The sequence below is a fragment of the Chiloscyllium punctatum genome, chromosome 14 (genome assembly GCF_047496795.1).
Source record: "Chiloscyllium punctatum isolate Juve2018m chromosome 14, sChiPun1.3, whole genome shotgun sequence".
Lineage (NCBI taxonomy): Eukaryota > Metazoa > Chordata > Chondrichthyes > Orectolobiformes > Hemiscylliidae > Chiloscyllium > Chiloscyllium punctatum.
Window position 1 is genome coordinate 31,867,659 of NC_092752.1, and position 18,614 is coordinate 31,886,272.

At 39.6% G+C, this 18,614-nt stretch overlaps 1 protein-coding gene across 12 annotated transcripts in view; it reads left to right on the forward strand.

Annotated features, from left to right (window-relative positions):
• Nucleotides 1–18,614, forward strand: part of gab1 (GRB2-associated binding protein 1) — a 235,421-nt gene that overhangs the window by 149,094 nt on the left and 67,713 nt on the right. For all 12 annotated transcript variants that reach the window (XM_072584139.1, XM_072584140.1, XM_072584150.1 and 9 more), the window contains one exon: nucleotides 5,826–6,120. In XM_072584139.1, coding sequence (XP_072440240.1) covers nucleotides 5,826–6,120 — 295 coding nt within the window. The remainder of the gene's footprint in view (nucleotides 1–5,825; nucleotides 6,121–18,614) is intronic.

The window sequence follows — 18,614 nt, forward strand, 5'->3', positions numbered from 1 at the left end:
TTACTTGTATTACATGCAAGGCAATTAAAATAGTGTAATTGTCGACCAATTTGTGATTGGCAAGTTCTGTTGGCCAACACATTGATGGTTGGTTGTTCCAGTACATAAACACTTACCATGACACTTGACTGCATTTTTTACAGAGAGTATGTTAAACCTACAATTTTATAGCTTGTTGATGTAGTCCATTTTGATTTGAAATTATTATTAGTGGTTTGGTTTAGGGTGATGAAATTAATGTTGTTTTGATATTCTTAAGACTATCACTTTCAACCAATTTTAATGTAATGTTTCTGTTGATAACTATTGCCAAATGTGCAGATACATGAAATGTTTAATGTCAAACTAGTTATTCTGCATTCTAACAAAATATTGTCAGGTACAGCACCAATAACTTAAGTGCTCATTTTAGTCTGAGCTGCATTTGGACAAATCAATTGATCTGAACTTTGACTACCCAAATGACTTGACTTCTGCTGAATATCTACCCCATTTGTAAGGAAGATATTTGGGTTTTCTAGCACTTGCAGAAACTTTAAATAAAAAATTCTAATATTACCTTTCAGTTATGTGGTCCTGCCTTTGTAGCACTGTGCTGCAAAAGCTCTGCAGACTATAATGTGGCATGGCAGTAAATGATTTTAGAGTGAAGGCTTGCTGTGTAGGAAGGAACTTCGATGCAATGGAAAGGAAATACGGTATGTACAGTATTAGAATAAAAGATAATTCCAAAGGAATGTGTAAACCGAGCAGGCACTGTATACATTTTGTGAAAATTCTGTACTTAGTGTGTTGTTCAACAATCAAAGAATGCGACATACTATTGAGATGCATTATGGGATATACAATCTAGAAGCTACATGTAATTATAACTGCAGCCTTAGAATGTTTCTGACCATTTTATGATGACCCATGCAGATCTAAGAGCAGGTTCAAAGTTATTCTCATGGTCCAGCGAAAGATCGATACAAAATTTGTTTGTGAATTTGCTACTTTCTGCCTTGCAGCAAATTAATGCAGCATGGCACCTGTTTGACACTGGGGAAAATTTATAGCACGAGGGCAAAGTGACCCTTGACTGGTTTCATTATGTGAAAGTGAGGACTCCAGATGCTGAACATCAGAGTCGAAGAGTAGAGTGTTGGAAATGCACAGCCTGTCTGGTTTTGCGATGTATCTTCAGGGACGATGGTTCTAATTTCCACCTTTTAGCAGTCACCCAGAGTTGGCACAGCATCGGGGAGCATAGCAATGTGGATTCATCCCAAGTTTTTTTTTCTAACCATTCATACACCTGCTTTTCACCACAGCAGTCAGTACAGAACCATGTGATTTATAAGTTCTAGGATTGATTTGTATTTCACAAGATTATTGTTTAAAATTTAGCATTATTTGAAATACCTGTTAAAATTTGACTTTCACAATATTGATTCCATCCCGGAGTCCCATTTTCCTGTTTTCTCCCTTTTTCTTGATTCCATTTGAAACCCTAGCCTTCCTGAAATGTGGATCCATAGACACTGACAGTGCTAGTGCCTTATCCAATGTCCTCACTTGCACTTCCAGTCGGACTTTCACCTCAAGCAATCGGGAATGGGAATCCTGACTAATTTTTAACCTTACTCTAGCTCAGAAGTGCTGAGATGAATTGTAACAGCCCACCATTGCTCCAGTTAAGGACAGCAGTAGATGGATCACTTGGCACAAACCCGGAAACAAACTTGGAACTTTGGTAAACTCGAATAGTCAATTTTATGTCTGACGTTTAACTATATTATGAAAAGTTTATTCCAAGTATTTATCTTGGTAGCCAACAATTTTGGTAAATATTAGCCACTCTCCAGGCATGACTAATAAGGAATACAAACATGGTATCTTAACATCTATAATTATTAAATAAAAAGCTAGTTAATAAACATTTTTCAATATGTGATCATTGTATTCACATTCACGTGGCATATGTAAGTTTACTTGGAACATTTTTCTGTATTTGTTAGTAAAATGAAAAGCAGTACGTGAATCTGCTTTACTTATTGCAAGAGCTTTCTCTGCCTGAATTGCTGCATGGTGGTGCTATGTTGAGTAAATATACATGAAGTGCATTTACTTAATTTTTGAACACCCCTAAGGTAGTTTCTGCCAAATTAGGGCGTGTGACAAAGCGTTTTAGCCATTTACAAATAGGAGACAGTTCTATTTGGCAATCGTTAATGAAATGCAGCTACTTTAATTATGGACGACCTTTGGTGTATGTTGCAGAGTGCCCGGTGGAATGCTTAATACTGAATAGCTCTGTGTCTTGAACTTGGAAAAGCCTTGGCCTCTCGTAACGAAAGCTATGTCCCCTGCTCACTGTTACAGCATTGTACATTCAAGGCTGGAGTATTGAATGATGCTACACCCCAACTCCCCCAAAGAATCAAGCTGGAAAAAGTCATTTAAAACCTAACTCCACCAAGGCACGAACAAACTGGTCTGTAACTTGTGGAGTTTTGAACTGGAATTCATTTTTAACCTCTCAGTATAAACATTATCTTTGTTTTCTTTTAAAGTACTGCTAGAATCATAAAACTACTAAAACTTGCTGTTTTGCAAAAGTAGTGCTGTGACAAAATCTGGCACCTGCTACAACATGTAATTATGCCCCATGTTGAACACCTACACATGAATATTGTCCAACAAATTGCTGGATAACAATTAAGAGTAGGAGTATTCATGCATTTCCCTCTTGGCCCCAAAAATTATAGATTCCTGTTTCTAAAATTTGGCACCCACTTGCTATAGTGGGAACTCACACTTGGGATATTCTGTTCTGTGTGGCTGAATAATATGCTTAGTTTTCTTGCACCTACCTGTTCTTTTAGGGATGAAAGTAATCATTTGTGTTTTGCAAATTCTTCTTTTTCTGTGTTTTGAAGGCAAATCTGACACTCCGCATTACTACCTCTATCATTGGTAAGACAAGGAGGCATGTCCCAAATCCAGGCAAGCCAAAACGGGAACAAGCTGACCTTGTGCTGCTGTCACAAATCTGATACACATAGGCTGTCCAGTTTGGCCACTTACAAAAGAACAAATTAATCTTCAAGTCATTATTAATTCTTCCTAATTTAGTAATGATGAGTTATTGTATTTGTGATATTATTTGTTTGAAATTGTTTCAAATAATTTCAAGAAACAGGCTATTTACGGTTCCAATTGTTGATATGAGGTCTCAGCTCTTAATAACTAACTTTACTAGTTATTGGTGTTGTAACCGTGGCTGCAGCTCATCAAACAAAATGGGCCAAGGTCATTGTATAATAAACCATGTTGTTACTTATAAGTAAAATCTTTTCAAGGATGCAATGGTGTGTTGTTGTAAAATAGCATGGAAACTATTGCCTCCCCAACCTCAAACGAATCGATTCCTTTTATGACAGATTAGTTGGTATGCTGAGGACAGTGGACCAAGGAGGCCCCCTGGCCCCACTTCAAGTCAGAAGGTTGAGAGTTCAAGGCAAATTTCATAAACTGAATGGAAAATTACAGCTAAATCTCAGTGTAGTACTGGAGCAGGTCAGCTACCAATAAGGGGTCAAATCTCCCAATTTGGGGAGAGTCCTCCAACTTGAGTTGCTGTGTGCATATCTACACTACAGAGACTTAAAAGTTCTGATTGTTAGTTTTAACCAGTCTGGATTGATCAGCGAATCCAATGAAGACAGTGGGATCAGATTGCCTGAAACAGAGACTTGGGCTGAACATATTAAAAAGGAAAAACAAAACTTGCCTAAGTAGGATACTTGGGGGGGAAAAAAAAACTTTAAATTACGGAAATAGTAATTTCCTTGCAAATGAACATGGAATCTTAGTTTAAAAGTTGTAAATTTAGGAGCTACTATATTTGAGAAGAAATGTAGTTGATCCTGTTGTAAGGAACACTCCTAATTGTTGAATTCAAATCTGAAATTGAGATTGGAAAATGTAATAACTGTCCAGTTAGCATGTTTTATCTAGAGAACTTTAGATCTAGAGAATCTAAATGCATTAGCTGTGAGGTCACCAGTCTGTGGAAGGTGTGTTTAGGGTAATGTGTTTTTTGTATGGAGAGATGCATGTTATTTTGTTCAACAAAAAACTTTTTTCTAACTAATGCATGTTGTCTTGTATCAATTTAAATGCTGTGGTTGAGGAAATTAATGCTTTAATTTGTGCTGTGGCTTTAATTTTAATAGAGAGTTGCTTACTGTTAGGCTACTGATGAATTATTCAAATTCTACTTCCGTGTGTCTAAATACCTAGTCAATCAACATTAATACAGTGGATGTTGTTACCATGTGACTGCACTGATAAAATGAGTTAGTGAGAACATTGAGTGGTACATGGAAAAAAAAATTGATCCCGGTAGGAATCATGCCTAATTTCCTGTCTCTGACTATAGATATCTATTGTTCCAACCCCTTCTTGCTTTACAAGAGTTTAGGTAAAAGGGACTAGAATGTTGGCCAAAGGGTCCAAGCCGAGAAAAACGGGAAGAAATTGCATTTAAATCTTAGTCATTACCAATGCTAAGAGTGAATGAATAGCTTTTGCAGATGTCATTATTGCAGCTGCTTTGTAAGATCTAGGCACACAATGATTCCACACACAATAAGAGGTAATACATTTATCCATATAGCAATTGGTATATGTGTGTTATGTGAAAATGTCTTTTTGGGTGGTGGTGGAGTGGTGGTTCTGTTTAAGAGGAAACTAGCATTGCCTGGGGAGCAAGGGATGGCAAAGAACACGACTGACGGAGGATGTGAAATGTTGCTGGGATGGGACAGTGAATATTGTCATGGGAGAGGGGTCGAGATATGGTAGGTATGGCAGGATGAGAGCTGACTATTGTTGTATGGGGTGTGGTGACCATTGCTGGGGAAAAGGTTGAACAATCTTGTTGCAGCCAGCTTCTCTTTCGCACTCCTCTTTCAGCCTCATAATCCCTACACAGATCTTTCTGCCACTTTGTTCCTTCCTGCACCCATCATGCAGCTCCTTCTCTGTCCACGTCCACCTTGTATACTCCTTCACTGTCCCCTTTCCCAAGGACACAGCCATTTTGCAACCACCTCCTCTCCATACACCCCTTTTGCTGTATCCTTTTTGTTTTGACTCCTCTCGTTAAGTCTTTGTTTAGCTATAAACAATATAATGGGCAGCTTTCACTGAAATTCTGGTGGACGGGTAAATTTTATAGCCCGATGAATAAGTGGTTAGTCTTTGGCAAAAGTGTGAATGTGAATCCTGGAACCTTTTAGAAGAATTTATTAACATTTGGCTGATAGGACAACTTGACTTTTTCCTTCAGAACTTTGAGTTCAGAATGTTGTGGGTTGTCTCAGCTGCTGTGGTGACATTTGTCACAGCTGTCAAGATGTAAACAGATTGTTCAGAGCAGGATGTTGGATCTAGATTGGCCTGAAACCACCTCAATGAGATGGAATCACCTGATAAGATTTATTTTCTGCACTTTGTAGTTACAAAACATCAACCAGCCTCACAAAGAGCTACGTAATTGTAACGTTGAACTATTGGAGCATGACTAAGGTATATTCTAATAGGACTTCTTCCTCTGCACTCTTACTGTGGGCATGTTGGGGTGGGATAAAAATTCTACATTGAGTAAATCGATGACCCTAGAAAAATTTACCGATGTAATGTCAGTAATCATGTCTCCTCCTTTCCACTCTCCCTTTTAATATTTAAACAGGTTGGTTTCATCAAAGTACTACACAGTAAATTTGAGAATTTTAATGGCGTTGACACTTCAATAATATATTTTTCTTGGTTTGTTTCAGGCATGGAAGAAGCGTTGGTTTGTGCTTCGAAGCGGCCGTCTGACTGGCGATCCCGATGTGTTGGAATACTACAAAAATGATCATGCAAAGAAACCAATCCGTGTCATTGACTTGAATCTTTGTGAACAAGTGGATGCTGGGCTAACCTTTAATAAGAAGGATCTTGAGAACAGTTATATTTTTGATATCCGAACAATTGACCGTGTCTTCTACCTGGTAGCAGACACCGAAGAAGAAATGAATAAGTGGGTTCGCTGCATCTGTGATATCTGTGGGTTCAATCCTACTGATGAGGGTAAGCGCGTTATCTTTGTCTATTTCCAGTAAGCATTGGTTTTGACAGCATAAATTCACCTTATTTCACATAGTTTGCCTCTTAACTAAAATTAAGGTATTCTGAAAATTCCATGACCATGTGACCTTGTGTCCTATTGCAACTTTGGCACAGTAGTTGAATTCCAGCCTTTTGAGTTTGAAGACATGACATTCAAGGCCCACTAATGATTTGTGCACAAAATGAAGGGGAACACTGCATTGCAAAATTAAGGAGGATCCTTCACTATTGGGGATGATATCTGTCAGGTGAGAATTGTACCCCCCTCAGTCCACTCAGCTCCTGCACTGCTTCTGAATTATCAGACTGTTTGTCCTACATCTCATAATGGATGAGCAGAAATGCCCTTTATTGCGTATTGGGAAGGCTGAAACCATTATCTTAGTACAATCTCCATTGACTGTCTCTTTCACTGGCGGGTTTCTGAGGTTTTGCAACCTTGCTGTCCCTTTTGAACCTGAAGTGAGCAACAATTTAGTTTATCTGTTCCACCTCCATACCACTGCCCCATTCTGGCCCTGCTTCACCTCATTTTTAGTGGAGATCCTCATAAATGCCTGTGTTGTTTCTAGACATCATTCCAAAGCAGTCTTGACAGGGGTCCTGTGATTTACCATCTGGATGAAGGGCATTGTAATGTCCCAAGTGTGTGAAATCTGTTATATAAATCCAAGACAAAAGCAAATTACTGCGGATGCTGGAATCTGAAACCAAAAGAGAAAATGCTGGAAAATCTCAGCAGGTCTGGCTGCATCTGTAAGGAAAGAAAAGAGCTGACGTTTCGAGTCTAACTGACCCTTTGTCAAAGCTTTTTAGCTCTTTTCTCTCCTTCCAGATGCTGCCAGACGTGCTGAGATTTTCCAGAATTTTCTCTTTTGGCTATATAAATCCAAGTTTGTTTAATTCTTTTTCAGAAGAAGCATATCTCTGATAGTAATACTGTTTTATGAATTATCAGAAAGAGACCACTGAATGTTTTCACAAGAGTAATTAAATTCAAGGTTCCTTTGAGGGTTTTTTGTGAAACTTAGTGTAAGAGGCATAATGGAGTATCTTAATAATGGAAATATCTCTGCTTGTACGAAAGGGCATCCAGGATGAGAAAAGCAATTGGCTTTGGAAAGAAATTATAATGGTAATTTTCTTTAACCAGTATCCATTTGTGTTGGAAATCACTTCAATACCTCTAAATTGATTTAGCACTGTTTGGAATTAGATTCAGCTACCTGTATTAAATTGTCTATTAAATTTGCATTTTATATTGATTTTTCCAGGACATTACTAACACCAGTGTAAGAAGCTAATGTAATGACCTTGGTCTGTGTGTACTCACTCATGTCTTTCCTCAAGGTATAAATTTCAGTCTGTAACAAAAATATGGCATTTTGAAACACCCCTGTGTTTCACAATACATTCCTGAAAGTGTTGAAATGTTTGGTTTTGCTTCCACACACACACGCTACTTGTGCAGCCTTTTCACAAGTTCATCCAACAAAGGTCTACATATAGTGTACATTAAAATTATTATCTACCTTTTGGATGAGATGTAAAACGAAGGCAACGTCTGTACTGTCGGATAGATATAAAAGATGCCACTATTTAAAGAGTGGAGATTTACCTATGATAACCGGGCCAACATTTATTCCACAGTCAACATCAGAGAAACAAATTATCTTGCCACCGTCGCTTTCTTGTTCGAGGGTGCTTGTTATGCATGGATTGATTGCAATTCAAAAATCTTTAATTATGAAGCTTTGGAATATCCTTTTTTATGAATCCTTCTTTGCCAATTCTTTAACCTCTCCTAGAAAGTGAAGATAGAGGTCTGTCGATTACACTTATTTTACTGAAACTGGCAACTGTGTAGACACACGTTTCATGCAAGTTGTTCCCTGTGTGTAGAGGGAGAGCTGTGTATTTGCCTTTAGTTACATTTTCTGTAGCCAAAAATTATTTGTTTCTATTTGATAGGGAAATTACTAGAGTTAATTTATCTCTAGATTGTGATAATGTTCTGTCCATTAGTATCAAGCGGATGTATTGAAAACCTATTGAGAAATCGAAGCACAGATGCTTAAAAGTGCAATACCCACTTAACCCTTTCCAGTTTCTGATCTCCTTTCCCTTGTGTCATAGAGCGTCACAAGATAATCATCCTTGCAATACTTCACTCCAAGGCCATTTTTGTTTTGTGACTTTATTAGCTTTTAATGAAAATATATGTTCAGATGTAGAGAACTCGAAAAACAAAATCTGGTTAAGTTGTTGATCAAGAACTCTCAAATTTTTAAAAATATTTCTATTTTAAATATAAGCAACAAATAAAGTTAGAGATATAAAAGTTTTAGGTAAGATTTTTAATCCATTCCATGCATTCTGAATATCTGTCCCTCACAAACCACAATCACAACTTCTCAGAAAGGGATCATTATTTTTGCAGCTGTTGCCTGCTGATGAAATTTGTGAGTCTACAAAGTGAGCAGATGTAATGAATCATGCTGAAATAAATTTTGGGAGACAATATTCTCTCTGCTGAACTTTGATATCTGACTGTACATTGATTTCAAAGTTTATCAGCTTTTCTGCAAGCGAGGAAAGTCAGTCTCCTATTTAATGTAAGCAAGTTAAATGAGTGACTAGGTGGACAGCCTTTTCTTGGCGATCATGCAAATTGGATCACAAGTGTATTTTCAACCTAAAATTTGAATTGACAGAACCTTAAGAACTTGATACATCTATCTTTTAATTTTAGCAGCTTGATAAAATGAATGGAATTTGTATGATTGATTAGTATACTTCTATTCATAAAAATTGTGATTCAATGTGTGGTGCTTGGAATATAGACTGTAGTTGAAGCCATAAGACACCTCATAATTATTGTTCATTAAAAGTCTGACATTTGCTTACATGCCCAGAGCTATTATAGTATGCCAGAAAAAGTGAAAACAATTTAACATAGTCATGCAGTGAAAACATTTTGTGTAGGAAGAACAAGGAAATAGCTGTTGATCAGGACGTCTTTGGAATGAGGTCATTGCAAACATTTGTACACTACACAACCAAAACCATGGTTACAGCATTAGAACTTACCATGAACCTTTTGATTATCAATTGTGCTTTCCTAATGTTTGATTAAGTTATTTGCTTACCAGATATTTATTCATCTCTGGCCCACAGGATATCCCAGTGAATTATGTAAACAACTGATTATTTTTGAAATGCACGTTTGTCATCAGCTTGGAAACCATTATATACAGCAGGGGCTTGCAAACATTAACTAAGATAAATTATAGTTGATCTATTTCTAGTGGTGCTGATGAGGGGCAATGGGAGAATTGGCTTTTTCTTCTTACTTCATGCAGTTGATCCTTGCACTGTCTGAATAAGCAATGGAGTTTTGGTTTAACAGCTTTTCCAAGGTGGTGTATCCAACAGTACAGTTGAAATAACTCCAGAGGCCAGTATTTCCTCACCAAATCACCTTTTTATTGACACATGGAGAGTACTTGAAACTGATCCAACTCCATTCGAGCAGGATCTGAGTGAACAGTCTTTGACCATGCATTTTGTTTTTATTTTCTCTTCTCCCTCAAGAGCCAGCTCTGAGTGAGCAGAACACATCATGCACTTCTGTTTATTTTTTTTTCCCCAGCACCCATGTTGTGTGTGACCGTGCTGCTTTTTTTTTTCCATGGTTTGTGTGTGTATGTGTGCAGGTGTGAGACACAGTGAGAGACACAAAGTGCACGAATCTTTATTCAATTTCCACCACCAGGAAGATAGGAAAACACCCGGGTGGCCAGTGACAAGCAGTGCCCTTCACATCAAAGGGCAATGCTGTGTGATCAAAACAGTGAAGGGGAAGGTAGGGACTAAATCAAAATACAGTTGGAGGAGGAAACAATGCACTCCACTCCCTGCGGCGCCCACCTCTCCCTGAACGACTCCAGGGTGTTGGTGAACACCGCGTGCTCCTTCTCCAAGGACACCCAGGCTCTAACATAACCGCGGAAGAGGGGCAGGCAGTCGGCTGTAACGACCCCCTCCACGGCCCGCTGCCTGGACCTGTTGATGGCCAGTTTGGCCAGGCCCAGGAGCAGACCCACAAGAGGTCTTCAGACCTGCCCTCCCTCCTCTGTACCGGGTGCCCGAAGATCAGGAGCGTGGGACTGAAGTGCAACCAAAAGCAGAGAAGGAGGTTTTTTAAGAAAATTAAGAAGGGAGTGCAAACGTCCACACACTCGTGGTCACCATGCTGCTGCTTTTATCTATCAACCATGGCTCCCTGATTGGATCAGATTAACAGCCTCAACCAAGGAACTCCTATTCGGAGGACAACCTGGCTGATCTCGTTCCAATCACTACAACAGTAGCCCCCAAGAATTGTACTAAGTGTCAACACAGATTACATAGAGTCATAGAAATGGTTACAGCACAGGAAAAAAACACTTATGCCATATCTGCACTGGCTCCATGAATGAGCAATTCTCGAAGTACCATTCCCTCTACCTTTTTCCATGTAGTCCCATAAAGGTTTCCTGTTCAAACGATTATTCAGTTTTCTTCCATCTCAACTAAATCTGCCTCCACCATGCTCTTAGGCAGTGCATTCCAGATACTAGCCATTCACTGTTTCAAATAATTGCTTTCATGTCACTATTGCTTCTTTGACCAATCACCCTGATGCTCGTCACAGTTAAAAGGCTGATCTTAATGTTGAGCCCAAACACCGACTGACAATTTGGGCTAATTAATGAAGAAATGTTTTTACCCATGAAACACATGTTAGCATAAAACACAATTTTAAGTGAAGAATTACAGACAAGACTCACCCCAAAATTTGTGGCTTTTAACAAAGTGTTGATATTAATTGAAACAATGAACCTTTGTTGTTGATGCTGGTATAGTGTAGGCCTATAAATATATAAGACCATAAGACTTGGGAGCAGAAATTAGGACATTCAGTCCATCGAATCCGCTCTGGCATTCAATCATGGCTGATAAGTTTCTTAACCCCATTCTCCTATAACCCTTGATTCCCTTGATATTCGAGAACCTGTGTATTTCACTCTTAAATATGCTCAATGACCTGGCCTCCACAGCCTTCTGGGGCAATGAATTCCGTAGACTCACCACTCTCTGGTTGAAGATGTTTCTCCTTAGCTCCATCCTGAAAGGTATTCCCTTTACTCTAAGGCTGAGCCCTCAAGTCGTAGTCTCTCCTACCAGTGGAAACATTTTCCCAACGTCTATTCTGTCCAGGCCGTTCCATATTCTGTATGTTTCACTTAGATCCCCTCATCCTTCTAAACTCCATCGAGTATAAACCCAGAGTCCTCAAACACTCTTCATTAGTTTATGCTTTTCGTTCCTGGGACCATTCTCTTGAACCTCCTCTTGAACTAGGGCAAGTACATTCTTCCTGAGAAATGGGGCCCAAAACTGCACACAATACTCCAAATGTGATCAGACATGAACCTTGTAGAGCCTCAGAAACACATCCCTGCTTTTATATTCAAGTTCCCTCAAAATAAATGCCATTATCGCATTTGCCTTCCTAACTACTGACTCAACCTGTAAGTTTACCTTGAGAATCCCTGACTAGAACTCCCATGTCTCTTTGCACTTCAGACTTCTGAATTTTCTCCACATTTGGAAAAGACTCCATGTCTTCATTCTTCCCACCAAAGTGCATGACCTCACACTTCCCTACGTTGTACTCCATCTGCCACTTACTTGCTCACTCTCCTTTCCAAATCATTCTAAAGCCTCCCCGCTGCCTCAATACTACCTGTCCCTCGACTTATCTTTATATCATTTGCAAAACTAGCCAGAATGCCCTCAGTTCCTTCATCTAATCATTAATGTAAAAGGTATAAAGTTGTGGTCCCAACATTGAGCCTTGCAGAACATCACTTGTCATGGCTGTCATCTTGAAGAACGCTTTTATCCCCACTTTTTTTTTCTGCCAGACAGCCAAGCTTCTATCTATGTGAGCACCTTATCTGTAACACAATGGGCCCTTTATTTTTCTCAGTAGCTTCCTATATAGAACCTTATCAAAGGCCTTCTTGAAGTCCAGGTAGATAACATCCATTGGCTTTCCTTGATCGAACCTGCTTGTTACTTCCTCAAAGAAGATGAAACCAGGCTGACTTTGCCCCATTTTACCATATACATGCAAGTATTCAGAAATTTCATTCTTCACAATGGATTCCAGGATTTTACCCACAATTAAGCTTAGACTAATCAGTCTGTAATTTTTTCTCTTTTACCTTACTCCCTTTTTAAACAAGGGTGTCACGTTTGCAATTTTCCAGTCCTCTGTGACCCTCCCTGATTCTAGCGATTCCTGAAAGAACATCACTAATGCCTCCACTATCTCTTCAGCTAAGTCCCTTAGAACTGTGGGATGTAGTCCATCTGTTCCAGGTGATTTATCCACCTTCAGGCCATTCTGTTTTTCTAGAAAAGAAACTCTTAGTCTTCCCTTATATTACTGGCTAGGTTATCCTCATTTAATCTTCTCCCTCCTCTTTTTGTTGTTGCCCTCTGTTGGTCTTTGTAAGCTTCCCAATCCTCTGGTTACCTGCTGCCCTCTGCCACATTATATGTGCTTTCTCTTTTGCGTTTATGCTCTCCCTGACTTTCCTAGTTAGTAATGGTTGCCTCATCCTCCCTGTACCATGCTGTTTTTTCCTTGGGATGAATTGTTGTCTCTTGAATTACTCCCTGTCATTGCTGTCCCACTGTCTTTCCTACTAGGCTCCTCTCCCAGCCCATTCTATCCAGCTCCTCCCTCATGCTTCTGTCGTGGTCTTTTATTCAACTATAACACTGTGTCCGCTGATTAAACCTTGTCCCTGTCAAATTCCAGAATAAATTCAATCATTATGAGCAATGCCTCCTCAGGGTTCCTTAAATTAAGCTCCCTTATCAAGTCTGCCTCATTGCATAAAACTAAATCTAGTATTGTCTGTTCCCTAGTGGTTTCCACCACAAGCTGCTCCAAAAAAGCCATCTTGTATACATTTCACAAATTCCTTTCTTGCAATCCACTACCAAATTGATTTTCCCAGTCTGCCTGCATAGTGCAATTTCCCGTGATCACTGTAACTCTGCCTTTCCTACACATCTTTTCTATCTCCTGGTGGATCTGGTACCCTGACTCCTGACTTTGAAGGTCTGTACATAACTCCAACTGTAGATTTTTTTAAAAACTTTTTTTGCAGTTCCTCAATTCTACCCACACAGATTCTACATCATCTAACGCTATTTTATTTCATACTATTGATTTAATTTTATTTCTTATTAATAAGACAACCCCCATCCCCTCTACCCACCTCCCTTTCTTTTCGATAGGTTGTATATCCTTGATTTTTCAGTTCTCAGTCCTGATCCCCGTGCAGCCACATCTCTGCGATGCCCACCACATCATACCTGCCAATTTCAATCTCGCCATAAGCTAATTTATCTTATTCCTTACACTGCGTGCATTTAGATATAACATCTTCAGTCCTGTAATAGCCATCTCTCTTCTCGTTACCACTCGTTTGTCCAGTATGTTTATCTGTAGAATAAATTTGTAAAAAGTGAATTGTCATTTTTAAGACAAATGTTTTGTATTGTTATCAGCTATATCTCTTCCTGTTGAGTACACGGTATTTGGAATGAAAGAGACTTAGCTTTGCAGTTGATTGAAGGGAGGGAGAAAATTAGAAGTAAACTGAGTTTGAGTAATGTATTGCTGATAATGCTAACATTTGAATCCTTTCACTTAATGTTTACGCCCAGAAGTTTCTTTGCTGTCCCACAGGGGTAAAACTGACCCTTTGTTCTGAACTATTTTGCTGGTTTTACAGAGTACTGAAATGTATGTCAGAGATGTGCAAATGTGAGAACAGAGTTGAATAAGCAGTTCTAAATGTAGGGAACACTAATTATTACGAATGGACATTGTTTCTAATTTCAGGAAACTAGAAGTTTAACAATCTCACTTGAAACCCAAAATGTCAGAGCTTCATTGAATATATTTCTTGCCACTCTCCAAATAGGATGGATTAATATATTGCCACTTGACACGTGTGTAGTGTGACAATCTGGAATATAGATTCACATAAACAATTAGTTCCTAGCTCTTGAAACATAGTTTCTAAAATTAGATTATTGTCATTGACTTCTTTCTAAAGCTGAACAAATTAACTATCAAATTTTATTAATTGAACTCCTTAAGAAGCTTGTTTTTTTTCCTAAAAATATTATTGCTTGTAGATTTTAGTGGATTTGACATTTGTTGCTCTCGTGGGTGAGTTGCTAGATTGCACAGGTAGTGTTGCGAGTAGCTCCTCATGTTATACGGTCATGTTTGATTATCCTAAGGAGTTACTTGTTAGTGACATTAGTGTTGCATGGCCTTGTTAGTGACATTAGTGTTGCATGGCATCTTGATATTGTCTCACTGATTAGTGAAGTTGGTGAATTTTCTTTAATGATCGTTTCTGCTATTCCAGCTCAGATGTAAGTTGAATATGAACTTTGTTCTTTCTCATTGGTACTGGTTTTGGATTCATTGACATATGGTCTTGGAGTTGTAGCTTCATCAACAACTTATGCTAGGTTGCAGCTCTAGATCTTTGTGACTGGACTCTGTACTTCTATGGTTTGGGCATTGAACAGCTCAGGTGAGGATTTAATATGCTTATTGAAATTTGGACCACCTGTGCAGTTGTTGTCTTATTTCCGAATGGTCGCTTGAAGGGAGTGTCTTACATGGCAAAGTTGGTTTATAGTTCTTCCAGTCAATATTTCTATGGGTAATTACATATCAGCATTTAAAGATGTAGATTGAATAATCATAAATCAAAGGGTCTTCTTTTGTCTTATGGCATTTCATGAGAGTTCATTGGATTATCTTAAGATTCCTTCTATAAATCCATGTTTCCTTGAGAAATGTAATGTTGCGGTTATGGTATTGCATCAATACTATTCAGCTGGTCCCTTAAATTTCATGGAGATAATTTGAGTTCCACTGCCACCTATTATTCTTTCACAAGTCCTTTGCTCAGAAAGCATGACTCCCACATTTTCAGTTATTCCTTCATGTCTCTAGCTAACCAGCATTCTTGCCCATCCCAGAATTCTCCTGCAGTAGGGTTTCTCCTGGAGATAGTAGTGGTAAGCTGCTGTCTTAAACAACTCCAAACCTTGGGCTATAAGAACACCTACAGGACCTTTACCCAGCAATAGTGAATGAGTGATGATGTAGTTCCAAGTCAGAATAGCAAGTGTCTTAAAGGGGTCCTTGCAAGTAGTGATGTTCCCATGCACATACTGCCTTTGTCCTTCTAGGCAGTAGAGGTTACAGATTTGGAAGGTGCTGTTGAAGGCGTTAATGTCATAGCAGTGAATGTTATTGCATACATTGCCACCACTGTATCAGTGGTCAAGAGAATAAGTGTTGAAGATTTTGGATGGGGTGCCAGTCACCTGGGCTGCTTTATCCTGGGTGACATCAAGCACCTTAAGTGTTATTGGAGCTGCACCCAAGTGGGCAAGTGGAAAGTATGCCATCATGCCCTAACTTGGGCATTGTAGATAGTGGGAGAAAGTGAGGACTGCAGATGCTGGGGATCAGAGCTTAAAAATGTGTTGCTGGAAAAGCGCAGCAGGTCAGGCAGCATCCAAAGAGAAGGAGAATCTCCTTTGATGCTGCCTGACCTGCTGCATTGTAGATAGTGTACAGGCTTTGGGGAGGTGAGTTTATAGCTTAACTAGTTCGGCTTCTAGTCGATGGTAAATGGTGATAGTGGTGGATTCAATGATGTTCATACCATTCAACATCAAGGGAATATGGTTAAATGGGTCTTGTTGGAAATGATTATTACCTGACATTTCTGTAATGCAAATGTTAATTGGCGGATGGATGTTATCCAATTTGTAGTGATTGTAAGAAGGTTAGCCAGCTGGACTTAATAGAATGAGTTTGCTAATTAGGGTTGTTAATCTGGTCCAATCAGGGAGTCCTGGCTGACAGATGAAAAGGGTGGGTGTCCCTTTTTTGATTTTCTTAAAAACCTCTTTCTCTGCTTTTGGTTGCACTTCAGTCCCACGCTCCTGATCTTCGGGAACCTGGTATGGAGGAGGGAGGGCAGGTCTGAAGACCTCCTCGTGGGTCTGCTCCTGGGCCTGGCCAAACTGGCCATCAACAGGTCCAGGTAGTGGGCTGTGGAGGGGGTCGTTAGGGCTGACTGCCTGCCCCTCTTCCGCCGTTACGTTAGAGCCCGGGTGTCCTTGGAGAAGGAGCACGCGATGTCCACCGACACCCTGGAGTCGTTCAGGGAGAGGTGGGCGCCGCAGGGAAGAGTGTATTATTTCCCCCTCCAACTGTATTTTGATTTAGTCCCTACCCTCTCCTTCACTGTTGTGAAGGGCACTGCTTGTCACTGGCCACCCGGGTGTTTTCCTATCTTCCTGGTGGTGGAAATTGAATAAAGATTCGTGCATTTTGTGTCACTCACTGTGTCTCTCTCAATGTATTCATTACTGCTGTTGAGTATATAAAAAAACAGGTGTGTCAGATACTGACAGTCTGGTGCCTGACTCTGTAAGAGGCAGTACTATAGGCTCAAGGACCATTCATGTGTAAATAAAGAGTGACTTGGTGACGGGATACCACCCTCTGTGGAGTTACTTCACAGGTCTTGCTGCAAAACGGATGCTTGTGAATGCCGCTGAACATTGTGCAATCATCAGCAAAAATTCTGACTTCTGACCTTATAATGAATGGAAGATCATCAATAAAACAGCTGCAGACGGTTGAGCCCGAGGAACACCTACAGTGACGTCCTGGAGAAGGAAACATTGTTAGCGGATTGTTTATTTTCTTTGTTTCCCATTGACTCCGGTTTTCCAAGAATTCCTTAATGTCATACTCTGTTGAATGTCAAAGGCAGTTACTCACTCCTCTCCTCTGGAGTTCAGCTCCAAGGCTGGAATTAGGTCATGAACTGAGTACCCTAATAAAATACAAACTGAACATCAATGAGCAGATTATTCCTATGCAAGTGATGCTTGCTGCCAGTGTTGATGACACCTTTTATCATTTTGATGGAGAGTACACTGGGGACAGTAATTAGCTGGGTTGTATTTCTCTTCTTTGTGTGTCAGGTATACCTGGGCTTTGATGTTACAGGTTGTGCATGAATACACTTCTGCTATTGATGGCTCACAGTGCCTTGTGAGTTCCCAGGTTTGAGTTTTTTTAAGGCTGCCCCATTTAGCAAGATGGTAGTACCTCAACACAATGGAAGCTATCCTCTGTGGAGGGTATCCTTGTGCTGTTGAGATCATTGGTGTAACTTTCAAAACATTCAATTTTCAAATAAAAAGGAGCATTGCGTGGCAGCTTGCAATAATGAAATATCCTTATATCCTTTTAATTGTGTTCAAATAAATCTGGTTCCCACAGTAATCTGTGGTATGCATGGTACTTCAGTAGTTAACATCATCATCTTCCTTCTGCTTCGTATTTGTGTACCTCTGGCAAACATTGCATGTAGACATCATTCTTTCAATGTCTTTGCCTATCCATTACTTAGCTGAATTGACACTAAGCTATATTCTCCATTTCCATATGGCCGCCTTGTATATTCTTAAGATTTCCCTCATCATTTTAGTTATGATCATTCTAGATCAGGTGAGCCAAACGTCATCTATTAGTGAAATGCCATCACTGAGAAAACAGGATTGCCATATTGTAAAAATAAAGCCAACAATTGTGGATGCTGGAGATCTGAAACAAAAGCTGAAACAGGTGGAGAAATTCAGCAGGTCTGGCAGCATTGGAACTGATGAAAAGTCACCGGACTCAAAGCATTAATTGTTTTCTCCTCACCGATGCTGTCAGACCTGCTGAACACCTCCAGCTCTTTATCCACCAATCTTTGTTTTTGCTGTGTTGCTAGCTGTATTTTAGTGTATCGTATCAGACCATCCCTGAATCACTTGCTGAGAGTGTATTTGTAACTCTGTGGCCGATCTCATCTCTCATGTTACTCCATTTAGGTAGTATTATATTCACTAAGTGAGAGATCATTACATCTCCATCTTTTATCTCTTGGCTGACTGAAACAAGTTGCAGCTCTTTTCAATTACTCAACCCTACGACAGCAGAACTTCCTTTTTTTTGTGATCTAGAACATACTTATTTTTATTATTTGTTCAGAGGATGTGGGCATCACTGACTGGGCCACCATTCATTCTCATCCCTAATTGCCAGAGGGCAATTGAGAGTTAAACAACATTGCTGTCATATATGTGCATCTGAGGCCCTACAAACGCCAGACCATGTAAGGATGGCAGATATTCCTCCCTAAAGGGCATTAGTGAACCATATGGGTTTTTAAAACACTTGGCCATGATTATATGGTTGCCATTAGGCTAAAATCTAGATTTTC